At 34.1% G+C, this 20,769-nt stretch overlaps 1 protein-coding gene across 3 annotated transcripts in view; it reads left to right on the plus strand.

Moving 5' to 3' along the window:
• ARHGEF12 (Rho guanine nucleotide exchange factor 12) overlaps window positions 1–20,769 on the plus strand; it is a 205,178-nt gene that overhangs the window by 116,252 nt on the left and 68,157 nt on the right. For all 3 annotated transcript variants that reach the window (XM_074215280.1, XM_074215282.1, XM_074215281.1), the window contains 3 exons: window positions 15,312–15,410; window positions 16,120–16,169; window positions 16,881–16,938. In XM_074215280.1, coding sequence (XP_074071381.1) covers window positions 15,312–15,410; window positions 16,120–16,169; window positions 16,881–16,938 — 207 coding nt within the window. The remainder of the gene's footprint in view (window positions 1–15,311; window positions 15,411–16,119; window positions 16,170–16,880; window positions 16,939–20,769) is intronic.

Here is a 20,769-nt window from a genome sequence, read left to right on the forward strand (position 1 = left end):
TTGAATGAGTAATACCTATCAGTGAATTTTAACTTTAATATAGGATATCATGAAATGTCACTTTTTTCAAAATGTCACTTTTTCAGATTTTTTTTGAGGTTTGCTTACTTTTCTCAAGAGTTAATTTTGAGGGGCAGCTAGGTGGCATGGTGGATAAAGCACTGGCCCTGGAGTCAGGAGTACCTAGGTTCAAATCCGGTCTCAGACACTTAATAATTACCTAGCTGTGTGGCCTTGGGCAAGCCACTTAACTCCGTTTACCTTACAAAAACCTAAAAAAAAAAGTCAATTTTGAAAACCAGGTGCTCAGAACACTTGCCAACTCACAACATTAGCCACTTTTAAAGTTCATTTGTGAGAAACACTAATAGTTTAGGGTTCTTTCACTTAGCTAATTTCTAATAGAAAATGGTTTTCTTGTTTCTGTCAAAAATGCATTTCGTAGTTACTGTTCACTGTAATTGGCAAATTTTTATTCTATTTATCCCTATTCCTCTTTACCTTTGGGAATATAGTTGGAAAAGAAATAAAAGTTTTCCTACCTCTTGTTCCAGATATATAGTTCCCCTTTCTTTATACTCTCTTATTACTAATAAGGCTTTATTAATCCCTCTATGTAGAATACTCTAGAACCAAGCCCAATCTGTGGGACATAGTAGATATTTAATAAATATAGAATTGTTGAATTTGTTCTCTGTAAAGGATCTAACTGGGATTCAAGCTGTACCAGTTTCTTGGGCACTAACTCGTTGAAAATCAATACACTTGTCTTTGTCCTTGACCTATAGGACTCCCTCCCTCAGTAATTTCTAAATCTCACTCCTAGTCCATGACTTTCTTACCCTTAAATCTGTAGAGCTTTTGGGGTTTCAGGTTGTTACATTTGCTCCCTAGTTCCATTTTCCTTTCTTCTATGAGCTAGGTTTCTAATTTTAGTACCTACCAGGTCTTTTCCACTCTAGAACATTGCTATCTAGGGTTCAGACAAAGATATTTTGTGTAGGAAAAGAGTATCAATTTAAAAGGAAACCAGATAAACTCCAGATAAACTAATCAAAGGTATATATTAAAAACAAAACTTCATCCCATCTAATTTTATGGTGCCTAAACTTTCTAGTTAATACTTAATTGAAGTTCCTCTAGACTTAACTTGGTCCACATGATCTTTGCTATATTGGAAACTTGTACATTATATTCAACTGCCTTTTAACTCTCAAATCGCAGTGGCCTGTTATGTACCTCAGAAAACCCCCTTCCAATTCGGAGTTCATCTTCCTGAGCATCCTAAATTAAGGTCGTTCTACCTATTGTGCTATCTCAAATTTGTTCAGGAAGCCTTATTGCTGGCAAAATGTTGGTGATCTTCTCATATTCATATGTAACCATTTAGCAAATGGGATATTCTCCCTCCTCTTTTAAGAAAGGGGATATTTTATTCCATTGGAGATAAACTTATATATTACATACTATTAAAGCATTTCCTTATCACCCTGAAAAAAAATTTAACATGGTTGTAGATACTCCAAAATTTCTTCCATCACATTTGTGATGCTTTATCTCTAACATTTCTGTTTCTCTCATGCTTCAGTCTGTTATTTCCAACTAGGGCAATAATATACCCATTGTCCTTTACTTTGATCAGGTTATATATTCCCTTCTGGGTTCTCTGTTTCAGAAAGGAGAACAATCCAGAAGAAGACAGCCAAGATGGTTAAACACCTCAAGAACGTACTTTACCATCTAAGGCCTGGATGATCATTTTGGAGAAAATGGAGATTTTAGCCTATAGAATGTATTACTTCTCTTCATTTATTCTACACTCCAGCCATTCTGTTTTATTTGCTCTTCTCAAGTCCTCTGTGCTTATTTACAACATTTCCTATTATTCCTAGAATGTGCTCTCTCTTCTTTTGTGCTACTTGGAAACTTAGACTCAACTCGAGTATTATCTCCTTCAAGAGGCTTTTTCTGAATCCCCTATTTTTTAGTGCCTCCTCCCATAATTTTATATTTAATTTGTATAGATATTGTGTTTACTTATATTAATTTTTACAGTATCTGTCCAGTAGAATGTCACTTCCCTGAAACACTTCCTCTACCTGGTATCATTCTAGGCATATATGCATTTACTTAATAGATGCTTTTTGTTTGCTTGATTCACAGCTCTTATTTATATATCTATTTGGCCTATTTAATTCCCCAGTATAATGTAAGCTATTTGAGGATGGGAATTGTTTCACTTTTGTCTTTGTATTCCTGTACCTACCATAGTGCTAGTAAATGTACCGTAGTACTCAGTAAATGTCTGATTGCTTGTTTGTACTGGCCTCTCCTGCTTCAGGCTTTCATTATCACTTGGACTTTTGTAAACTGGTGTCCCTGCTTCTTGATTCTTTTTTTCAGTCTAAACCTTACACTTCTTCCAATGCAATTTTCCTGAATCACATTCTTAATCATATAATTTCCTTCTTTAAAACATTGTTTCATCATTGAGTACCACATAAATTCTAAATAATCTAACATTGAAGGTTCTCCATAATCTGAACCCAATCTATCCTTTTTTTTTTTTTTTAGTTTTTGCAAGGCAGTGAGGTTAAGTGGCTTGCCCAAGGCCAGATGGCTAGGTAATTATTAAGTGTCTGAGGCCGGATTTGAACTCAGGTACTCTTGACTCCAAGGCCAGTGCTCTATCCACTATGCCACCTAGCCACCCCTTCTCTTCCTTCTAAATCCTATCTGTTGTTCAAGGTTCAGGTGAAATATTACTTTTTCTATAAAGTTTTCCCTGAGCCTCCCTGTTAGAAATGAAAGCATATACCTCAACTTATAACATTTTACTTGGGGTACTTATTCATATCACTTTGTGTTTGGTTTTGTACAGATAGCATATTATGATAGGTTTTGCTGCTTACACTTAACTTTGGTTTCCTCTTATAAAATGATGATAATATTTTTATAGCTTGGTGCTAATTGGCTACTCACTGTAAATTTCCATGTAAATAAGAGTTATTATTGCATGTTTTACTTCCTCATTAGGATTTAAAGATCCTTGAGGACAGGAGCAGTTTTAATCATCTTTGTACCATCCATTGTGCTTTGTACATATGTGATAGTCATGTTTGTTTTCCTTGATTTGAAGGAATAACTATTGGGATTGGGTAAAATGACATTAATTGAAGTAAAAAATAGGAACCTTGATTTATCTTAAATTGAATTTAAACATTCCTTTTTCTTATTTTTCTCTGAAAAAAGATTTGTTTCTGGTTATATTCCATCAGGAGCAAAAATGTAATCAGCATATATGAGATTTTAGGCCCCCTTCACTTGGCAGCATTATTACACATTTAACCAAGAGGCTTCTTAATCAAAGGATTATCTGAGGTCTTACTCATAAAACATGTATGTCTGGCAGCAGAGTTTTAAAATGAGCTGTTTTTATGGAGGAGCACATGGTTTTCCCCCACACCCTTCCCTTAAGCTTAATTCTTTAGACATGAGGCTTAGAGAAGTTTGATCATGTAATGAAATCAGAGTTGAAAAAAGACTAAGACACACTTTCACCAAAATATGTGCATTATGAGAGTTTTAGTATGTGTTTTTTTATCTTTTGTTTAAACATTCTCCATTTCCACTATATTTTACTTCTTAGCATTCTGCACTTTGTCTCTTTACCAAAGATACAGTTAATGAAGTTGAATAACTCCATAGAGAGTATCCTCCTTATTTCTCATCTCCATCCAAGATCTCAATAATTCTCCCTAGATCACTAGTAAGGAAAAAACACTTAAAAAAAAGACATTTTAATCATTCTAAAAGAAGAGGGATATAGTTAGGTTTGTTTTTTTTGGAAGGTGGGTGCAATCAAGAGATAGAAAGTCACTGGAAATTGAGGTAAATCTAATCTTGACAAACATTGATCTAGAACTTTTTCAAGAAAACCTTATAATATGTACCCTATGATCATTTTCTGTCACAGTTGATGAAAAAATGAAATAAATTTTTCCAATAAAATATGATAGCTCTGTAAAGATTAAGAATAGCAGACTTCATTAGGAAGAAAAAAAATGTATTGGTAGTACTTGGGACTATTATTCAGACAAAACAAAAAACTGTTACTATCTGACTGCTTTCACAAGTATTCCCCCCCCCCCCCGAATGGTGAGTTATGGTTAGGTCTTAGATTTTTATTTCTCATCAGAAAAATTGCAATGCAAGATAATTTTAAATTTTTTATCCCCAAAATTTTGATACATAGGAATAAAGAAATACTAAGAACTGAATTTTATAATTTGAGGATCATTATCAGTAATCATTGAACACCTTTTATTTTGGTAGTATGCTATATTTATAAATGAATGGGTTAGAGTAATGCACTGATTTCTTGATGCTTACATTTAAAAGTCAAAATACATGCACACAGAAAGAGGATTGAATAACAAATTTTTTAATCTCATCAGCATGTACATTCTAGATTACAATTTATCAACCTCAGTGTTTTTGTTAATATTTTTCTATAAATCCTTTTTAAGGAGTCTTTGTCATGTATTAGGAATTCTTTCATTAGATCTCTTTACATTATAGAGGGATTAGTGAGCTTGCTATTACAATATAATTTTTCCTATACCTTTTTTATTATATATGTCTTTGAGAATGTAGTTAACACTACTGCTTATGCATAATTCTTTGTTAGTCATATACTATATTACTTGTTTATACATTGTATATCCTTTTTCCATTGCCCTTTGCTGTTTCTTGATTTTGAACCATATAATCTCATTGGAATTACACTTTTCCTTCAATCAGTGAGCATTCACTTTGTTCCTGATATATATTTGTTGGAAATGCAGAGATAAAATGGAGCCCCAAAAGGTCTTGAATTCATTTGGGGCAAAAGGGTTAGCATTAAAAGATGTGATTCATGATCTAGGGCATGACTAAACAATTTGAGATCTGTGAATATTAGACATTATTATATCATAAGAAACTAATGAAGTTTGTTAAGTATCTGTCATGTGCCAGGCACTGTGATAGTTAGAATTAAGTAGAAGGAATGAAACAAGTCCTGCTTACAAATAACTTTAGTTCTAAAGGAGGAGACCACAAGTACATAAAAAATAAATACAGCATAAATAAAAAATTAATAAATAGATGTAGATAAAAATGGTTCGCCTTTGAAAGGCAAAAGGACACCTCTTCCTGAGAACTTAGTGAAGGAGGAGATGGTAGGGATGTAAGATGAAAAAGAGAGACTGGGGAATGGTCTCAGTGAGTTTTTCAGTAAATTAGGAAAATAGGCCTTGAACTGATAGGATGAAGGATGGATCTACTGTGAGAGACTTAAGGCCAAATGAAAGTGTTTGAAATAATCATAATGGTGAGTTGGAAGATGAAATGATTAAGAAATATGACTTTGCTGCATCCTGGCATATGATAAATGTCCTCGTTAATTGGATTATATGATATAATGAATGTATAGGTTTCAGTTCAGATTTTATTTTGTAGTGATTTTTGTGAGATTTTTTTTCACTCTACTCAACTCCAACTTGTATAGTCAAGCTAATAAGTGAAGGTGCATTAATGTGGTTGATTGGTTAGTTGGTTGATTCTTGTCCTTCATTATTGAAGACCAAAATGACATCACTGTGCTTGAAACAAATTTGTATTTGATCAGACCAATATGAGCTTGGAATGCTCTACCACAGGTTGGGCACAAATAGTCCATGTGAGCACCTGGGGTGGGTACTCTAAACTTACGGATGTCACATTTCCTTTGAGCTGCTTCAATTCTGCCTTCCTCATAGAGTACAGTCACCTCACTGTTTAGGGCACGCCATGCTGGGCAGTCCTGTGCCAGTGTCTCCCAAGCTGTACAGTCAGTTCTAAAGTTCTTCAAAGAGACCTTAAGGGTGTTTCGGTATTGCTTCTTCTGACCCCCTTGTGAGCACTTGCCCAGTATGAGTTCTCCATAAAATAGTTTTTTTTGGCAAGCATAGGTCCAGCATTCTAACAATGTGTCCAGTCCATCATAATTGAACTCTGTAGTAATAGTGTTTTGAATGCTAGGTAGTTTAGCTTGAGAAAGGTCTTCAGTGTCTGGTATCTTCTTTTCCTGCCAGGTAATCTTCAGGTGTCCTTATTTGATTGGTTTTATGGTATAATGTATAGGCTTTAATTCTGATTATATTTTGTAGTGATTTTTGTGATGGTTTTTAACTCCATTCAACCCTGACATATATAGTCAAGCTAATAAGTGAAGAAGCATTAATGCAAGCTCCTCTTCAATGCACTAAGCATTGTGCTAAGAGTTGGGGGAGGGTACAAAAAAAAAAGACAAACAATCCATGTCCTTCAAGAAATTTGCAATCTAATGGTGGAAACAACTTGTAAACAAGCATGTTCAAATAAGAGATATATAGGATACATTAGAGATAATATCAGAGGGAAGGCACTAGCACTAAGGGAATCAGAAAATCTTGCAGAGGGTGGGATTTGAGCTGAGTATTGAGGGAGGTCAGGGAAGCTTGGGACAACACTGTTAAAAGGCCAAGGAGTCAGGAGATAAAAGTGTATTGTGGGAAGAACAGTAGGGACACCAGTGACACTATGTCCTAGAGCACATGGAGGGGCGAGTAAGATATAAGAAGTTTGGAAAGGTTGGGAGAAGCTAAGATAGAAAGGTCTTAAAATGTGAAACAAAAGATATATTTCATCCTGGAGGTAATATGGAGCCACTGATGTTTATTAAAAAGGGAGATGATATACTTGCATTACAGCTGAAAAGAGGATGGACTGATGGGGGGAGAGAATTGAAACACAGACCAAAGAAGGTTATTGTAATAGTTCAGGCATCAGGTGTGAGAGATGTTTTGAAAATGATAGGACTTGGCAACAAGTTAGTTTTGGTGGTGAAGATGGACACATAAGTTGCCTAATCATCTGGTGACTGGGAGTATGGTGGTACCCTTTATAGTAAGAAGAAATTTAAGAAGAGAGGAGATTTTTGGAGGGAAAGAAAATGAGCTTAGTTTTTGAAACATTGAGTTTAAGATAATATAGTACATTATAGGTAAGTGGAAATTTGAGACTAGAAGTCAGAAAAAAGATTGAATCAGGACTGGATAAGTAGATTTGAGAATCATTTGCATAGAAGATGTAATTGATTCCTTGGGAACTGATGAGATCTCCAAATGCAGTATTATAGTGAGAGAAGAGAAGAAGACCCAAAACAGAGCCCACAGGTTGGGAGGTGTGACCTGGATGAAGATTCAACTACCAGAAGAGAGCAGTGTTACAAAAACCTTGAGAAAAGGGAGTATTGAGGAAAATAAGGTGATTAACAGTGTTAAAGACTGCAGAAAAATGAAAAAGAATGAGAATTGAGAAAAAGCCATTAGATTTGGTAGTAGAAATCATTAATAAATTTGGAGATATCAGCTTCAGTTGAATGGTGAAATCAGAAACCGGACTTAAGAGTTAAATCAATGAGATGAAAGGAAGTGGAGGCAATTTAGTTGAGCAGGAGATGAGAGCTAAACTGATATCTAGCAGGGAAATTTGAGCATGATTGTAAGGAAAAGGGAAGCAGTCAATAAACAGGAAGAGACTGAAGATTAGTATTAAGAGTGGGGAAGGTAGAGGTTCTTCTGGAGGAGATAGATGGGATGCAATCACTGAATAGGAGTGAACCCATCTAAAATTGGGGTTGTTAAGGATTGATGTATAATAGGACAAGGTGGGTCAAAGACTCAGTTGTTAGAGAATAATGTAGAATTGAATTTATTCACCAAGGGTTGAAGATAGGGAAAGGAGGAGAATGTATCAGTTTCAGGGGTGATAGATGACCTGACACTTAAGAATAGAAGTATTAGAGGTCAAATAAATTATAGCTTTATAGAAACAAGAGAGAGGACTATTTTTTCCTTAGATGAACCTTTGACTCAAGAAGAAACTGGGAAACTCAAAACACTAAGCAATTACCCAGTTAAATTCCAATTAATCCTCTTCATCTCAGTTCATTGTCTATGCACAGGGTTTGTCCTAGTTACTCTACTGATAGATCAGTTCTATGGACTTTTCTTCTGACTTTGTGCCATCGTCTGGTCACTAGGTAGTTTTTTATCCAGTTGATTTTTTCCAGTGTAGATAGTTAAACTGAATCCTATAAGTATCATTTAGGAAACTCTACAGTTTTCTAGTTCTTGATACAATTGTTGGCATATTATGCACAAATGGAACCATTTGGAGGACCTCAGTGTCTATAAGGAATTCCCTTTTCACTTCAACTCATAATGGTCACTGACTCCATAGGAGCCTAAGAGGCCATCTAACCCAACCCATATCTGAATAAAAATCTCCTGATAAGTGGTCATTTAGGTTTGTTTTTTTGTTTTTTAGCAAGGCAAATGGGGTTAAGTGGCTTGCCCAAGGCCACACAGCTAGGTAATTATTAAGTGTCTGTCTGAGACCGGATTTGAACCCAGGTACTCCTGACTCCACTATGCCCCCTAGCCACCCCCCCCACCCCCCCACCCCCCCACCCCCGTCATTTAGTTTTACATAAAGGTCTCTCTCTTTAGTGAGAGAAAATCTGTTGTTTGCTGAGGCAGCCAATTTTATTTTTGGACATTGTTTTTTCTTTATTCTGAGCCTGAATTTCCCTTTTTTGTTACTTCTATCCTTCTTTTGAGATCTACCCTCTGGTGTCAAGTAGAGAAGTTAGAATTATTTGGGTGTTCCTTAAAATCCATCTAACCTTTTTCAGAGCAATAGTAAGTTTTCCTCATGTTAAATTTGTTGAATTTTTAAACATTAAGTGTAGGAGCTTCCTTTAACTTATTAATTTTAGCTTATTAGATTTTATTACATCTTCTAACCTATCATGATCTTTTTGAATCCTGATTTTTGTTATTCAGCACCATTAACTATCCCTCTTACCTTTGTGTCCTCTGCAGATTTCATAAACATTCTATGTCTTTATTCAAGTCCTTAATTTAAAAAAAACAAAACTGAAATACTATTGGACTATGACAAATTTTGGAGATATGTCATTAAAGGCCTTTTTTTCCAAGATGACATGGAATCATGTCCGTCACTACACTGAATAGCTTCTGACAGTGACACACTTTAGCAAGCATAAGTAATGTTTTGCTGCATTATGAATCATTTAATATTAATTATCTGAGGGTAATAAACATTTACTTTTAAACATGCCATAATTGATTTAATTACTTAATCTTGGTAACTATTTATTTACTTTTCTCCAGTGTGTTAGGAGTGTGTGTGTGTGTGTGTGTGTGTGTGTGTGCGCGCGTGCGTCTTTATGAATGTAAGTTTTCAAAAATACCTCTATTTTGTTAAATGCCTATATTTTTTAATTGATGAGTAAACTCAGATTTGTAACTTACCTCATTTTCGTTTGCAGTTTGTAACTTCTTTGCTTTTTTGTACTAATGCAAAGCAACATCTTAGAACAATTAACTTAAATCTAAACCAAGGCTTTGAATTTACTTTGAATTTACTTTATGATTTTAAATGGTTTGCAAGATTATCTCTTTTTACTTGAATTTTCTTTCCTTTATATTTGAAGGTCTCTTGATCATTTGCAAAATTTATTGTTTGTCATTGGAACTGTTAAATTTAACTACTATGTAAGCAATCTATGGATTCTTTCAGTTGATGTTTTCTTTTTTATATTTAAGTTCTGGTTAGTTTCCTTATATAATTTCTCATATTATGACATTCAGATTTTTTTTATTTGTCATGTTATTTTAAGAGCACTATGATTTGTAAGTTATTTCTGTTCTGATTGACTTTGAGGCTTTGACTTCTACAGAATAAGTTTTTTTAAAAATATCTTTTGCTTGTTTTCTTGTTTTAATTCTATTCTTGACATTTTGTATTATGAATCAATGTATCTCTTTTGCTTTTTAGGAAAATTTTTCTAATCTGCTTATGAAATTTTAAAAAATTACTCCATTTAAATCTTTATGACATTATCTTTCCTAGGTTTTTTTTAATGGATTTCAATTTTTCTTTTGAGCTATTCTCAAATTTCTTTCTGTGGTCTCTTGGCATTCTACAAGATTATTTCGCTAAGCATTGGTTCACTTTCCTTTGTCTTATAATAATTCCTAGAAACTTGAGAGCTTTATAATATCTTTGTTGCTTTAATACTCATTCTTCTATTTTCATTAGCATCTTTGTTGGTTAATCTGCTGGTTCTCTGCATTTTTGCTGAGCTTTCTCTTTTTCTGTAAACTTTGCTTTTTCAGTGTTTTTACCTTATATTTCCTTATATCCCCCCCCCCTTTCCTTATGAACTGATTTCATGGATGGATAGAGTTGAATAAAGGGTTAGTCTGAAAAACTATATTAACTTCCTACCATTTTGTGGGATTTAGATTTCATTAGTTCTTGGTCCTTAATAAACTGGAGAGAAGAGACAATATTTCTCCTAGCTGAGTTTTGGATTCCTCAAACCTTTTGTAACCACTCATGCTAGACCTTTTCACCAGTTCCTTTCTTAGATCACATCTTTTCTTTCTCCAGCTTTTTTTTGGGGGGGGGTGCTTGAAAGAAGGAAAGAAGGGTATTTTAGACCTCCTCAAACTTGGGAGTCCCTAGCCTAGGGACTATCCAAGGCAAAAATAGCATATTTCCCTATTTTCCTTCTCCCTCCTTCCTAGAATCATATATATATATATATATATATATATATATATATATATATATATATATATATATATATATAATATTTTTTTTTTTTTTTTGGTGAGGGTGAGGAAATCAGGACTTGAAGGGAATATGTCATCAGAGTCTGCAACTGAAAGGAATGGGCCCAGGTAATATATATATATATATATATATATAAGAAACACTGGTTCTAGGTTCTACCTATAATAAAACCATTATCAACTAATTTTAAAATCTTGTCAAAAAAGAAATTATTCTGGTATGATCTCTTCTTGATAAAGCCAGTGATACTTGCCCTTTCTAGATGTTCATTAATATTCCCTTTAGTGATACATTTTAGAATTTTCTAAAGTCAAGTTCACTAGTCTATAGTTTGCACTCTGATAAATTCTTTGACAATAATACTACGTCAAACACTTTTTTCTGTGTCATGCAGCACGTAGTATACTGAGTTTTGTTTTGTTTTTTGACCCAAACCTATATTTCCATTGGTACTTAGAATTCCTATTGAGGAAACACCTTTACCAGTATAAATGAGTATCTGCTCTTCTATTTGGTGACATTGAAAAGTTTAGTGATTTGCCTCAGGGTAATGAGTGTATGACCGAACTTAAACTCATGTCTTTCCTAGAGACAAATCCTCTATCCCTACCAGATTGCCTCTTATTATAGATCTAGACACATAAGTCAATAAAACTTTGTTGATAGGAGTTAAATGACCTGAATTCTGATTCAGATTCTAGCAGTTATTAGCTGAGAAACCTAGGACCTATGAATTAATCCTTCTGTGATACAGTTTCCATGTCTGTGAAATAAGTAAGCTAAATTAGATGATCTCATCAGTTCCTTCTATCTCTAACATCCTGAAATTTTAGAAAGATTTCTAAGAGAACTTGTGCATTTTAGGACACAGGATTGAGCCATGAGAGAAACAGATTACAAAAATAAATAATTATTATTATTGTTATTATTATTATATTGAAGAAGTAAAGAACAACAATAGGTTGAAAGTTTGTAACCAAATATGAAAATAAAAAGTTGTTTTTGAAAGAAGATAAGAAATTTTATACATTTTGAATATAAAGGAACAAAAGATTTCTGAGTTTGTAAAATGTATTTTCAGTTAGAAGAATGTGTTTTTAGGCAAAATATGAGATTAACAATAATTTAGTCAGAAAAAAGGCATAAACAGTTCTAAAAGGTATATTTTGTGTTTGTGTGTGTGTGTGTGTGTGTGTGTGTGTGTGTGTGTATACACTCATTATCCTGTTTGATATAAGTTTCTTGATGGCCAAGGACTATTTAATTTTTGTTTTTATATCCTGAGCACCTAACTCATTTTCATATAGCATGTATTTTATAAGTACTTGTTAAAGTCTGAGATTCTCATTAAATTTGAATTCTGTAGATTCAGAAATTATTCTAACTATAATTATTCTAACTATAAATAAATGTTTTAAATGCTTAAAATATAACTTCTCTACAAGCTGTAGCAATTCTTGAAGGGTAAAATGTAGCTCAGTTATTGGAGCATGGGTCTACTAATGAAATGATAAAAGTTAAAGCGTATGTATACATGTGTGTGTGTATATATATATATATATATATATATATATATATATATATGTAGGAAAAACAACATTCTTTTCTTGTTTTTCCTTTCTTATTTTCATTCCTAAGAACATGTAGAATTAAGAATCCAACAGGTCGAAATGAAAAGTTGAACTGAGAAAACTGAGTTAATTTAGGCTTAGAGTAGTGAATATAGACCTAGAAGACCAGATTTAGAGTCCTCAAGCTAGGAAGACAGAGTTGAATTAGGGAAAAGAGAGATTTAGAATGATCAAAATTTGTTTTGATGTTTTAGTTTAAACATACTAAGGCTCTAGAACGATTGAAAAGTATTTCTTGTTTGTCTCTGGTTCTCCTACTTAACTTTATAAATATCTTTCCTAGTTACTGATCCCTATGCCTACACCTGAAGTCTTCATTGTCTAAAGTCTACCTTTCAAGATTTCTCCCCTTTTTTTTCATAAATATTCCAATAAAATCCTGGTGTCACATACCCTACATTTTGATCTGATTATTTGATTAAAATAATTCTTACTAATGTGATTGATTTGAGTTTCCAAGGGCTTTTTGAATTTTAGGAGAATAGTTGTTTACCCTAAATAATCTCTAATTGCCATGGTATCTATATGGAAGAGAGATTTTTCAACAGGATTGAGGAAGTGGGGAGGGTAGACCATATTATTATTCCTTACTGCATTTGTCTGCTCCTAAGATCACAGAAAAACCCAAAGAATTCTTGAAATAGCAGAACATTTTTGTCAGAAAAGCTTCCTAGTCTCTTCTTTATCTCGGGGCCCTTGTTCTTTACATTGCTTAGTGAAACAGTATGGTTTCTTGGGGATAACAAAAGTTATTATCAATATTGAATCAAAATTTTTATTTTTCATAATCTTACCTTCTAATTATTTGAGATTTATAAAAATACTTTTCTCTTAATTTTGGGGGGAGTAGGATAAGGCTTAATCTTTTTAAGTGAATTTTTAATTAATTAAATTTTAATTAATAGGATTAAAAATGTGATTTGCCCAAGGTCATATATCTAGTTGTCAGAGCCAGGATTCAAATATAAGCTTCCAGTTCCTAATCTGAAATTTTTCTCACTGCTTCAAAGTTCCAATTTTTTCTCTTTATTTTTTCTTCCTATTTTCCCTCCCATTTAATATTTTATTATGCATGAACTTTTTCCATTTAATATTTTATTATGCATGATTTTATTTTGAATTTTTTGTCACCTGATAGGACTTACTGACACTTCTCCTATCTTTATCTTTGTAAATACTAAATCATTCAGAGCACTGGTCTTGGATTCAGGAGGTCAAGAGTTCAAATTTATCTCAGACACTTGCTACTTAAGAACTGTGTGACAATGGGCAAGTCACTTAACTCTACCTCACACCCAGGGCCATTTCCAGTCATCCTGATTCATATCTGGCCACTGGACCTAGATGACTCTGGAGGAGAAAGGGAGACTGGTTACTTAATTCAGTATTCCCTCACTCATATCCAGTTCACGTGCCTGTCATGGCGTTATATATGATCTTCTTTGAAGATGAAGGACAAACATATTATTCAGAGTCCATCAGCTCTTTCTTTATTGTAAGTCCATCAGAGAAATTGCTTCAATATTTTTTCCCGCAGTTGCTATTGCTAGCTATATTTCTCTCCATCCTATTCCCCCTACCCCCATTTACTCTATTTTCTGTCTTCTTTCACCTTGTCCCACCTCAAAAATAGGTTGTTTCTGATTACCCTCTCCCACCATCTTCCCTCTCTTCTATCACTTCACCCCCCACCCCATCCTCTTTCTCCCAGATCCTTTCCTCTCCTATATTCCTCTAGGGTAAGATAGATTTCTATATCCAACTGAGTGTGTTGTATAGATACTCTTTAAGAGTGAAAGGGTACATAATGATAAGTAAAGATGATTGCTCTACTCATCTTTGGTAGACCTATGACTGACACCTGGGTGTTATCTTAGTGTGTACTCTTAACTCCATTTTCCCTTCCTTAGTCAAGGGTTATTTTTTATATATCACTTACTTTATTTATATCACTCCTTATCAGCTTTCCTTTGTTACATAAAGGACCTAAACTGTCTCCCAAAATTCAGATAAGTCTTGAGGAATGAGAGTGAATGTGGTTTATTCTTGTCTTTCTTCTTTTTTTTAAAATTTTGTTTATTTAAGGCAATGGGGTTAAGTGACTTGCCCAAGGGTAACACAGCTAGGTAATTATTAAGTGTCTAAGTCTGGATTTAAACTCAGGTCCTCCTGGATCCAGGGCCAGCACTGTATCCATTGCACCACTTAGTTGCACCTTCTTTTATTAGCCCTTTCTGTTTACCTTCTTGAATGTACTATGGAAGCTGGATCTTTCACATAATTGTAATTTTGTCTCTCTTTTTTAACCACGACTACCCTCATCCAACATATATTTATATACATATACATATATATTTGCATATATTGTACATACATATATATGTATATGTATACCTAGTCATACAAGTACTTTATTCCAAAATTGAGTTTCCTTCTTAAAAAACCACTTAGCTTCCCTGGGCTTTGTTTGGTTTCCTCATCAGGAAATGAGGGAGTTAGATTAGATCTTCTCTGAGGTCCTTTTTAGCTTTAGATCTGTGATCTTGGAATTTTAGGACAAGAAAACTTTAATGATCTTTCTATCCTTAATTTTGTTATTTAAAAAAACAAAATTTTAATATTTTAATATTATAAGAATGTGGGATTACAAACTGTTGGTATATTTTGCTTTTAAAACTGTAGTTCCTAATGCCTTTCTCATCCAGGTTTCCTGATTCAGCTCTAACACTGTATTAAGAAATGACTGTAGTCTAGGTGTAATCTTACTGATGTTTCCCTTGTTTGTTTTGGTTCGTAGATTCCTATTTTTTTTTTAATTTTATAATTTCATTTGTTACTTTGTAATTCTTCCAAAATGTGCTTTGTTACCAATACTTAATAACCATTTCTGTATTTTTCTTTTTTCTTATATGATGTCTTCCTTTCCTCATTCCATATTTTATATAGGTCTTGTTCAGCGCTGTGTGATTATCCAGAAGGATGACAATGGATTTGGGCTGACAGTCAGTGGAGACAATCCAGTCTTCGTACAGTCTGTTAAAGAAGGCAAGCAATTCTTTATAAGCATGCTATTGATTCTTAGGAAGTTAAAGATTAAAAAACTGAATCCATGGTTCACATTTAGCTTTTTTTTTTTTTTTTGGAGATGGACTAGTTTATGTCCGTTATAGGCTATATTAATAGGTCAAGTGTTGACTCACCTAAGAGTGAAATTATCTCAGTGATTGTTTAATGTTTTGCAGGAAGTAAGAAATTTTTGTTTATTGTAAAAATTGTGCTTATGTATACACATATTTACATAGAAATATGTACATGAAAGTGCATCTCTGTGTGTGTATGTATAAAATGTCACATTTAGGAGTAGACCTGTAATTTGATTATTATAGGCAACTTTTAAAGAGAGAACCCCCTCACCAGTACAGAGTAGTACCTATTCTGCAACTTGTAGTTGTTTGGAGAATGAAAAATCAAGAAATTTGTTTTTATACCCCTAATATATGTGAGAAATTGGACTTAAGTTGAAGTCTTCCTGGCACTGGGATCTGCCCTTTATTCTTTTGACCACACTGTGCATGTATGAATGCCATAATGCAATATGCTGCTTTACCTATGGTAGAATATCTGGATTTCTGACATTTTGTTTTTTACAAAGACATCTTGAATAAAGCACAGACTCACGAATAATTAAGATCATTCTAATGTTCACTGAAACTAGAGAAATGATTTAATGGTCAATAACCATATCCTTCTTTAGATGGAGCAGCCATGCGGGCTGGAGTACAAACAGGTGATAGAATCATCAAGGTAAGGAACTTAGACTTTTTCTTTTGTTGCTATTTTACTGAATTTTCCTGTATTTGTATTTGGGCTCAGTTTTTCCTATGAATAAGATATTGTACTAGGAACTGGTAATATAAAGATTAAACTAGATATTTTCCTGTCAAGTAGTTTATTTGCTCTTGTAGGGATTTGTTGAAAAATGTCCTATTGAACAAAAAATGAGAAAGCACTTAAGTTTTTGAGTCTTTAGGGAACATGTAAATTCAAATTGTTTGAAAATGAATTTGTTGAAATCTGTATGTTAGTCTTTTAGGAGGAATATACAGTATTTTTCTGAAAATATTATCTACTACTTTTCTTTTTACTTGCTTATTCTACACTTTGTCTATGGACTTTTTTCACATGAAAAACCAGAAATGTCTCATATTTGCAACTACTCTTCATCTGAAAGATTTGAAAATTCATTGTGTGGTATGCCTTTTCATTTGAATAGGATGTAATGTTCTTCACAGCAAAAGACCATATTTTACATTTAGATTCATAATAGTGTTGGATGTGTATTCATTGCTAATTTTAATAAATATGATAAAAGAAAATGAGGTCAAATATATAAAAATCTCTTCTTATCTCTGATATTTTCTATTGTGTGTGCAAGTTTGTAGATGAATATTTATGTCCTTCACACCATTATAAAGAATCAGATATGCCCAGTTCCCTTTTTTTTTTCCCTTACAGGTAAATGGAACTCTAGTAACTCATTCAAACCATTTGGAAGTGGTGAAGCTTATCAAATGTAAGTAAATGTTTATAATGTTCTTAATTTGATATTTCATGAAACATTTAAGAAATGTCTGTGTCTGAACAAGACTACTAATTTGCTGATAACTTTTTATTTTTATGGACTCAAAATATAGAGTTCTCCATGATATACTAGTTGATATGGTATTGGAAACATCTGAAATGCAGAATGCTTTAGGGAATTTCCTGAGGGTGGGAAAAGGGAAGATGAAAGGAAATGGAAGATTATATTGAAAGATAAACTAAACTAGAAGGGGTCTACATCATGTAGATCTAAGAGTCATGAATATAGTGATAATAGTTAAAGCAGTGGAAACTGATGAGGTAACAAGGAGAGTATAGAACAGGTGGACCCCTAAAGAATTTGTGGATAGATTTTTGAGGTTTGCAGAACTTGGAACTCTTTTAATGTATTGATAACTATTTCAACATAATTGGCTTCCTTTGCAAATTTATGTACATATTTTGTTCATTTGTAAAATTATTCTGAGAAGTTCATACACTGCCAAAGGAGCCAATATTCCACCACCCCCCGCCCCCATTAACTCCAGGTTTAGAAAGAGAAGGACCTTGAAAGAACCTGGGGGCACATTTATAATTAGGGGGCATTATGATAATGAGCTAGCAAAGGAGACTGAAAAGAAACAAATGGACAGATAGGAAGTGAACCAGAAGAGAGTAATGTAATGAAAATTCAGATAGGAAAAAGCCAAGAAGGACAAGGATGGTTACTAGTAGCACATACATAAGTCATGAAGGATTCGAACTGAGAAAAGATTAGATTTGACAGTTAAATCATTGGGGCAGCTAGGTGGGTATCCTATTGCTAGAGTGCTGGGACAGTAGTCAGAAATACCCAACTTTGTGAGTTTAAATTTCAGACATTTACTAATTGTATGACCCTGGGCAAGTGACTTAATCCTATTTGCCTCAGTTTCCTCATCTATAAAAAGAACTGGAGAAGGAAATGCAAACTATTTCAGTATGTCTGCCAAGAAAATTCCAAATGAGCTCACAGAGAGTTGAAAATGATTGAGAAATGACTTAACAGTCATCAATAACTTCAAAGAGCTCTTTCAGTTGCATTATTATCTGAAAAACCAATTTGAAAAGAGCTGAGGAGTAAGGATAGAGGAAGTAGAGGCAGCAAATAAAAACAACTTTTTCAAGGATTTTAACTGAGAAAAGAAAGATTATATATATATATATATATATATGTATGTATGTATGTATGTATATATGATGTTAATTTGAGGGAATGATAGAGCTTAGGGTGGATTTTTTTAGAAAGGGGGAGATCTGGAAATGTTTGAAGACAATAGAAAATGACCCTGTTGATAGGAAAAGGTGAAGAAAGAGCAGCTAGGTGGTGCAGCAGATAGAGCACCGGCCCTAGAGTCAGCAGGACCTGAGATCAAATCTAGCTTGAAACCCTTAGTAATTACCTATGTGACCTTGGGTAATTCACTTAACCCCACTGCCTTGCAAAAAAAAAAAAAGGAAAAGGTGAAGAATCAAGAAGGGCAGGGAGTAATCACATGCATTTAAAAGAGTTGACTAAACAAGGAGAAGGACCACCTCATTGTTAGAGGTGGGGTAAAGGTGATTCAGAGATAATATCAAAGAGTTTGAAGGCAAAGAGAATGGCAGAAGAGGAGGATCAAATTGAATAGCCTCCACTAAGGTATGCTGCAGGGTTCTCACCTAAATGAGGAAATCTGTTATTAGGGAACTGCAGGTGGGAAAAAGAAGTTGAGAATAGCTTCTGTAGGGAGTGAGATAGGAATTGAGAGTCCATTTGAAGTTGGAGAATATATAAGACTGTAATGTACCCAGTTTAGCACAATTGTAGGACTTCTTCCCAGATCATTCAGCAACTTGTGAATTGGAGCTGAAAAGGGTGGTAGGAGTAATCTCAGTTTGAAGTTTTTACAAAAGAATTATGGCAGGAGATTCAAGAGAGAGGACAAGTGTGCAGTTAAAATGACAAACTATTGGGTTGAGGTTGAAGAATGAGATGAGTAAAGAAAGATCAAGGTTAATGACTTAAGGTACTGAGGAGTAGGAAAAAGAGAGGCCTTCAGTGAAGTTGAAGATTGGTTATAATACAGAGAAGTATAGAAAGAGGTAGAATGATAAGAGGTTTAGTCAGGTTTCTAATTTGAGAAATGGAGTGCTTTGTAGGAAATAGTAATATCTAATGTGTGACCATCTCTAGATGTGACTGAAGTAGAGTGAAGAAATGGTTCCTGAGATTTAAAGAGGTTGAAGAAATGGAGGTCAGAGAATTTCAGGAAGTGTTTAAATTAATATTAAGTCCTTTGATATAAGGAAAGGAGTTAGGGAGTAGAGGAAGTTGGAGAGTCAAGTTCTGATTCCTTAAGAAAAGAGGTAGGGGGCAGCTGGGTGGCATAGTGGATAAAGCACTGGCCTTGGAGTCAGGAGTACCCGGGTTCAAATCCAGTCTCAGACACTTAATAATAATTACCTAGCTGTGTGGCCTTGGGCAAGCCACTTAACCCCATTTGCCTTGCAAAAAAAAAGAAAGAAAAGAGGGAGAATGAACTGGGAGTTAGTATTTTATATTACCTTGTATTTTAACTTGGTGGAAAATTTTGATTATGTGTATTTCAAATGAGGAAAGAGTACTAAGTGAAAGAAACATATCTAGAGTCTAGAACAGAAAAAGAAGAGCAAGGAGAATTCCAGTTCCTCTCTTCTACCATCTCTCCTGTCCTAGACTAAAGTTTGAGACCAGAGTAAAAATGAGAGACGGTACAGGCTCTTCTGGAGAGATTAGCCTTAGATCCATTGTTATATAAGAGTGGGCTTTATGGGTTTTAATAAGATGGGAAAAGCATAAAAATGAAAATCAGGATAAAGTGAAGTTAATTTGCAATGAAACAGGAATTCCAGAATGCAGGTTGAGGCCAGGTTGAGTTGGGACATGGAAAGAGCTTGGTTGAGGAGTAAAGCACATGAAGAGGAAACATGGGATAGTTTTCTCCTAAAAGAGAAACAGGAAAGACCTCATAATAATATGACCTTGGGTTGGGGAAAGAAGCTTACAGTTTTCCAAGGGGTGTTGCATAGAGAGCTGTGACAACCTAGGAGGCTAAAAGAGTAGAGGTGCCTTTTATTGTTGGGGGGGAGGGTTTTGGGGAGGCATGATTCTCAGGGTTGGAAGAAGATTCTAGTCAGTAGTTAGGCATGGATCTGTGTTTGACCCAAGTCTTCCAGGCCCTACTCTCCTCCTGGGTGACTGGTGGATAGGCAACCAGAATTACTTTCAACTGAATCTCATTTTTTCTTAATAGTAGGCATGGATAACATTTGGAGGTGCTTTCCCGTTCTAAATCCTATGATGTTTTATGAGTCTTCCTTATGAAAATGTCCTTTATATATGAAAGGCATTAGCCCAGTCATAGAATCATAGACTGTAAAACCTGGAAGAGTTCTTAATCTGATGCCTGTATTTTACAGATGAGAAAATTGAGGCTAAAAGAATTGAAGTGAATTATTTGAGTCAGTGGTTATAACTAAATAGAAATAGATCTCTGCTAACCATATGTTGACTTAGGGATTCACAAATTAATATTATCTTTATTGTATTTTTAAATTTTATTTTGTTAAACATTTCTAAATTAAATTTTAAAATGATTCCTGTGCTTGGAATTTTTAGTCTGTGAGTTTGACACTCAGAGTAAGGTGATATAACAAGTAACAGAACTAGTAAGTATTAGGTCTCCTGGCTTCCAGATCTGAAATTTTTGCACTACTAAACACTTTCACAGAGTAATCATAGCTGTCTTTTCTTAAAGCCAAA

This window comes from Macrotis lagotis, chromosome 1 (genome assembly GCF_037893015.1).
Source record: "Macrotis lagotis isolate mMagLag1 chromosome 1, bilby.v1.9.chrom.fasta, whole genome shotgun sequence".
Classification (NCBI taxonomy): Eukaryota; Metazoa; Chordata; class Mammalia; order Peramelemorphia; family Peramelidae; genus Macrotis; species Macrotis lagotis.